Here is a 6,924-nt window from a genome sequence, read left to right as displayed (position 1 = left end):
GTGGGCCCGCCGGATCCCCCCGCGGGGGGCAGCGGAGGGATCGGGCCCCGGGGTCGGGACGCTCGGCCGAGGGCGCTTTTGGTTTTGTGCCATTGCTGAGGGAGTGGGGGTTGTTCTGCCGGGGAAGAGAAGGCTGCGGGGAGACCTTACAGCAGCCTGCCAGTACCTGGAGGGGGCCTAAAAGAAAGTCAGAGGGACTTTTTACAGGGGCATGTGGTGATAGGACAAGGGGCAATGGCTTTAAACTGAAAGAGGGTAGATTTAGATTCGATGCGAGGAAGAAGTTCTTCCCTGTGAGGGTGGTGAGGCACTGGCACAGGTTGCCCAGCGAAGCGGTGGCTGCCCCATCCCTGGCAGTGTCCAAGGCCAGGTTGGATGGGGCTTGGAGCAACCTGGTCTAGTGGAAGGTGTCCCTGCCCACAGCAGGGGGGGGTTGGAACTAGGTGATCTTTAAAGGTCCCTTCCAACCCAAACTATTCTGTGACCGATTCTATGAAACATGCGTCTGCAAGGGAAATTTCCCTTCAAGGTGTTAAAAAGAACTTTCTTGCCCCAAGGAGGAGTCTGGTGACTCTGCGGGTGAGATGGTGGGGCTGGGCAGCAGCATCTCTGTGTCCCCAGGGGTTATCTCAGATGACCACGCTGGAAAATGAGCCCGGTTCCCATCCCACCGTACCCAGCACAGGCACTGGGTGCTCCTCTCTCCCTTCCATCATCTTCCAGAGGAGGTCCCCAGAAATGCTTGTCTTTCTTTCAGAAAGCACGGGACAGCATGACGTAGGAAGAAACATGATTAGAAAACATGCAAGTGCCCCAATCCTGAAAATTCATCCTCACTCAGGGGCAGATGCTGCCAGAAGCCATATGCACCCTGAGGAGAGCCGTCCCTCTGACCGGCAAAAAGGTTACACGCCATGGTGGCCCTTTTGCAGAGCTTCCATCCTCCTCTTCCTCGTGTTTCCCTCTCCTCAAGTTTTCTTTAGTAGGGTGCGGATCAAAGAGAGACACCTCAGTCTGCTGGTCAGCACAAGCTTCTCCGGGAGGGTGGGAGGAAAGGGCAACTCCCCGCACGAGGAGGGACGGCTGGGGTCTGCCAGAGCCCTCTGCGCCGGGCAGCCACATCTCCCACTGCACTGTATGGCCCGGTGCAGGTTTCCCTACATACTGCTTGTCTGCGAGGCTGACAAGTGGGTCCGGCGGGGGTCTGGGTGGCCAAAGCACAGCCCCGGGCAGGGAGGTGAGCAGGAGTGGGGCTGGGCTCGCTCAGAGCTCGGTTGCGGGGGACCTGCTCCCACTGGGGCTTTCCGACACGGGTGATGCTCTCATGTGCAGCCAGGGGAAAGCCTCCGTGCGACATTAGGGTTTCCTGCTTGCACACCTCGGGGGGGGACTTCACAGGACTTAGGTCAGGCCTTGGCAAGAGAGGGTGCAAGCTGCGTGGACTCCAGGGCCCGTCTTTTATTCAGGGTGCAATAAAATCTCTCCAGCTTCCCTGACTTCTGCTGCATCTCTTGAAGCTTCAGCAATGGGAGTCAGGAGAAGGGACAGGGGGAGGAGAGGTCAGTGAAGACATACTGCCCGAATATTTGATCTCATGTGGGTTTTGCAGCCTGCCGTGGTGCTGGAGGTGCCTGAAAGCACGGTTGCACTTCATCTGCAAAGGCAGCCGACAAAGTGCTTCCCCTCCATCCCACCTGTCTGAGCTGCTCCTGTATTGCCAGATCCCCTGTGCTGCCTCCGGCCAACATCATGGCTGGGTGTCCCTGCTGCAAATGAGATCCCCAGCAGCAAAATTTCTTCCTGATCCCATCGCTTCATGGCAGTTTTATTCCTCAAAGCATTAAAGAAGGTCTCATGGTAATATAAATTTATGTCATTTTCCTTTCTCATCTCTTTAAACCTTTATTTAAATTATTTTTGAGCTCTTGGCTCAGTGACCTATTTGGGCAGCACAGCATATGGGGCATACGCTCAAATAAAATGAATTGAACTTTGAGTAATTTAAAATGTATCACACTGGTTGCATTGATTTAATCCACTCTATTGGACAGATGTTAGTCATGAAATTGAAATCCAGGTCTGGAGTTCTTCCCAAATATTGGCAGTTTTGGCTTTGCAGTATAGGTCAAATGTTCAGTCCTGAGATAAGAAACGAGTGTTTTCAGCATCAATTAGTAACGGCAAAGAGCTTTCGGATTCCTTCTTTTTAAGGGGAAAATTATAAAATGTCTAGAGATTGGCTTTTTTTAATATAAACTGCACCTCAAGAAATACGGTGACACATACGACAAAATTGCCCAGTATTAAGGAAGCATTTAATCAGATTTTTATAAACCCCATTTATCTGACAGCGGGCTGGTTCCTCTCTCCCTGAGAGCCCATCGCAAGCAGCGCTTTCTCCTGCTGTGCTGCAAAGATCCCCCCCTGCAAGGGAGGAGGTTTCTCTTAAGCCGAAATGCGTTGGGGGGTGAAATGGCAGCAATGGGTGAGCGCTTTGGGCAGGTGGGAGCCCGCTGGCGGGGCAGCGGAGGGCAGGGGGGATTTTCGGGGCCGGCTCCCCACTAGCAGCCTGTGGAGGAGCGTGGCCGTGGCGAGCTGCACCGTAGGGGCTGGTGCTGGGGACCACGGGGTGCAGCCCCACAAACAGGTGACTGCAGAGCGGATCGCTTGACTTCAAGGAGTACCGCTGGTATCTGGATTATTGATTAACAGCCAGTCTAACCAAATTTAACCTTGATGCTTGGCCCCTCTGAGTCCCCCCCAGCACCCGCCTGCCTCCCAGCACCCCAAATGCAATGGGGGATGAGCTTCAGCAGACCTCTCCTTTCGCTGGGGATGGGGTTTGAAGAGGATGCTGAGGACGAGCCGGTGGTGGGTCCTGGGCTTCAGTGCTTGGGCATCAGTGCAAGGCTTCGACAGTGGAGCTGTTTCTGCTGAGTGGGAGCAAAAGGGTGCACCCTGCCCGGCTCTTCTGCAGGGACGCTGATTTGGTAGCTAACTCAGAGTACATTTACAGGAAAGCCAGACTGGAGTGTTAATCCTGAGACTGCTTACCAGGGCATATTCACGATGTATTTTGCAAACAAAGCTTTTTATTGAAATCCCGTCCAACCACATTCAGGTGAGGCTAATGATATGCCGCTCTGGTTACAGATGTTTCATCCATTAATGTTGATTTTCTGGTTTTATTTTTCTCTGCTTGTCAAAGAGCAGTTCTAGGAAACGTGAATGTATCAAGCAATATAGTACAGGCTGTAAGAAATATTTTTTTCCTGGTTTAATTACAAAGTGCCCTTAAACTAGCAGGCTCTAGGAATGATTTACAAGCTTTGTAAAAGATTCAGCTCACCATTCCTACAATACTATAGACACCTGCAGGTTTTTATTGCTACATACTCAGTATATTAAGTTTCCCCTCTCTTCCCTTTCCTCATTTCCATTATTTTAAGGGTTTGGGTTTTATTTCCTTCCTTCTATTTGCCATCTGCAAGTCTCTCAAGTTTGTCTGGAAGGCCTGATTTCTCTTCCTGGTGTCATTAATAATGGAACAAAACCACATTAACAATTGCAACAACAGCCAGATAGGAGCCAGAAAGCTCCCTTTGCTCTCTAATGTGCTGCATGAGTACTCTGAAATGCTTTATACAGAGGGTTTGCTTTTTTTTTTCCCTTGCCCTTTTCCTTTGATGTCTTTTTGGACTCAACAAAATGCTTGACCTTGTCTTTTGTTGAAGAAAGGATAAAAACCACCAGAGGTAAAAATTCACGGAGATTCCAGACCTGCAATAGCACTTTAGAGGTAATTTCATCCTGTGAGAAACCATCAGAGAAAATTCAGCAAAGAAATCTTAAGAGGGACTGCAGGGCATTGCATCTGCAGAGTCAGAGGGCTGCGAAGGCTGCTCACCACTGCCTTGGGATGCTTTCGGTCGATGCAGTGAGCTGGCAAACTCTTCTGCTGAGAGCAGGAAAGAGCTGCAGGCTTCTGAACCGGCAACAGGAATATACACCAGGCACAGCTATAGAAGAAAAATAGGTAACATCCTGCTGGACCCTCCTCTTTCACATGAAGTTGGCCCAGGCTTATCTTATTCTGGTCTTCTGGAAGTGAAAAGAACATTCATTGGGAAGTCTCGGTGTGTAAAAACATTCCTTCCATCCATATAAGATGAAAAAAATTCTTTTTCAGCACCTGTAGTAGATCCTGGCCAAACCTGTACTTTGTTTGCCAGTGGTTTCTTTTTGCCTTTTATTTTTTTGGCAGAGACACAGTACAAAAAGCCCTTCTCTTACCCCAGATCAATCAATAGCCGTAAGAGGAGAGACCATGGGCAGTTCTGGTCTGTCAGCATTCCTCACTTTCTAAGCTATCTAGACTGCCTGAGTCTCCTTGTCATTGTGGTCTGTGGTTTTGGGGGTTAGGAAAATAGAGGAAAAAATGAAATGAAGTGAAACTCAACCTTGAAAGATGCAGAAATGTATATCTGAGCATGCACAGATGCTTAGTAGAAGGGGGACATTTGGAAACAGCTTTTATCATATAGGAGGTACGCAAAGCACACCTTTGAGTGGGGATAGCCAGGTGACTGCATTTGCTGACAAGGCACTGTTCAGTGTCAGAAATTAAACAGGCTTTTGCTATGTGGCATTAAAACTCTTCCAACATGTTACATCTTCCTTCTGTATTTACAGAGAGTGCAATACCCCCATTTTCTTTCAATGGGAAACCAAAGCACAAAGTTGCTTTTTTTCTAGGAAGTTTATGGCAAAACAGAGAAAAAAAAATCCTCGCTTTCTTGAGTCTCTGAGGTGGCCTTTGTTGCTTCCAGATGGTGTGGCAAGAACACAGGGCACAGATAGCACAGGGACAGCGGCTACAGGCTTGCACTATGGTAATGGGACACGTTATATGACCACTGCAATCCACTGAGCTCTTCATTAGCGTTTTTCTCTCTCTCTGTCTTCCTTCCTCCTTCTTTATCCAGTTCATCGTGCTTAATGCACCTGCCTGCAGATTATGCCTAAGACATTGGGGCACTCTTTATCAACACTAGCTGCAATTCTTGCATGACAAGCAATGCCAACAAAAGCAGCTTGACCCAGAGAAGCAGCTGCGGCACCAGTTGGGGCAGGTGTGACAGCCATGAAAACATACTCAAATCCTGCAAAATTAGAAGTAAATCTTGTAGGAGTTGGCTGAAAAGGCTTTCTGGTATGGCTGTGTTATCAAGATCTTCCCAGAGACCGAAGGAAGACAACAGCAGCATCCATGCTTCATTTTTACTACAACTACTGGGTTGGGATTTCCAGCCTGGCACAGTCTGTGTGTGTCTCCGGGGTCCTCGGAGATGCTGTGTCTAGTGTCATAGGCAGGCTGGCTCTCCCAGAAGGCTGTGTATGTGTCACTCGAAGGCTTGTTTCTCAGATTTTATAGTCCAGCTCTATAAATCAAAGAGGCTTAAAGAATCCCAGGCATCACCAGTAGGTAAATCTATTATCAAAAACTTGTTTTGGTTTATCTAAAGCTGCTCAAGAATTTGAATTCTGTTCACTGAATATTTTCAGGATTCTTTTGGCTAGAGTCCAAAAGCCCATAAGCAGGGTGTACTGTCTTTGTCCTCTTGCCTTGTATTCAACAGCTCAGGTGTAGAAGCTCTCACCCAAGACACAGGAGACCCAGGTGAAATGTGGACACTTCTGGGGACGTGGGATGGAGGACAATAACTGGATGCCCATTTCTTTTACCCTAAAATGTTAACCCCACAGCACAAAGTAGGCTTTAATTTCAGAAAACAAAGACAAAGTAATAGAATCCTAGAATCATAGAATGGTTTGGGTTGGAAGGCACATTTACAAGTCATCTAGTCCACCCCACCCCACCCCGCCCCACAGAATAAGCAGGGACATCTTCAACTAGACCAGATTGCTCAGAGCCCCATCCAACCTGACCTTGAATGTTTCCAGGGATGGGGCATCTACCACCTCTCTGGGCAGCCTGTGCCCATGTTTCATCACCCTCATTGTAAAAAAATTCTTCTTTATATCTAGTCTAAATCTACCCTCTTTTAGTTTAAAACCATTACCCCTTGTCCTATCACAAAAAGTCTGTCCCCATCTTTCTTATAAGCCCCTTTAAGTACTGGAAGGCTGCTATAAGGTCTCCCCAGAGCCTTCTCTTCTCCAGGCTGAACAACCCCAACTCTCTCAGCCTTTCCCCATAGGAGAGGTGTCCCATCCCTCTGATCATTTTTGTGGCCCTCCTCTGGACCCGCTCCAACAGGTCCATGTCTCTCCTGTACTGAGGGCCCCAGAGCTGGATGCAGAACTGCAGGTGGGGTCTCACGGGGGCAGAGCAGAGGGGCAGAATCACCTCCCTTGACCTGCTGGCCACCCTTTTGATGCAGCCCAGGATACTGTTGGCTTTCTGGGCTGCAAGCGCACATTGTCAGCTCATGTCCAGCTTTTCAACCACCAGTACCCCCAAGTTCTTCTCTGCTTCTCTCAATCCCTTCATCCTCCAGCCTGTACTGATACCAGGTGTTGTCCTGACACATGTGCAGGACCTTGCACTCGGCCTTGTTGAAGTTCATGAGGTTCACATGGACCCACTTCTCAAGCTTATCCAGGTCCCTCTGGATGACATCCCATCCCTCAGGTGGGTCAACTGCACCACTCAGCTTGGTGTCATCTGCAAACTTGCTGAGGGTGCACTTGATCCCACTGTTTGTGTCACTGCTGAAGATATTAAACACTACTGGTCCCAGTACGGACCCCTGAGGGACACCACTTGTCACCAATCTCCATCTGGACATTGAGCTGTTGACCACAACCCTCTGGATGCGACCATCCAACCAATTCCTCATCCACCAAACAGTCCATCCATCAAATCCATATCTCTCTAATTTAGAGAGAAGGATGTTGTGG

At 49.0% G+C, this 6,924-nt stretch overlaps 1 protein-coding gene across 1 annotated transcript in view; it reads right to left on the bottom strand.

Annotated features, from left to right (window-relative positions):
- The window catches only part of VSTM5 (V-set and transmembrane domain containing 5), a 5,199-nt gene extending 4,283 nt beyond the window's left edge, over window positions 1-916 (bottom strand). The window contains exons 1-2 of the mRNA XM_010578270.1: window positions 838-916; window positions 167-177 (exon numbers count right to left, since the gene is read on the bottom strand). Of these exons, the coding sequence (XP_010576572.1) occupies window positions 167-177; window positions 838-916 (90 nt within the window). The remainder of the gene's footprint in view (window positions 1-166; window positions 178-837) is intronic.
- Window positions 917-6,924: the final 6,008 nt, after the last annotated feature.

The sequence above is a fragment of the Haliaeetus leucocephalus genome, unplaced genomic scaffold (genome assembly GCF_000737465.1).
Source record: "Haliaeetus leucocephalus isolate CR32 unplaced genomic scaffold, Haliaeetus_leucocephalus-4.0 Scaffold616, whole genome shotgun sequence".
Classification (NCBI taxonomy): Eukaryota; Metazoa; Chordata; class Aves; order Accipitriformes; family Accipitridae; genus Haliaeetus; species Haliaeetus leucocephalus.
The sequence above is the reverse complement of the archived record's forward strand: the minus strand, read 5'-3'. Positions and strand labels throughout refer to the sequence as shown.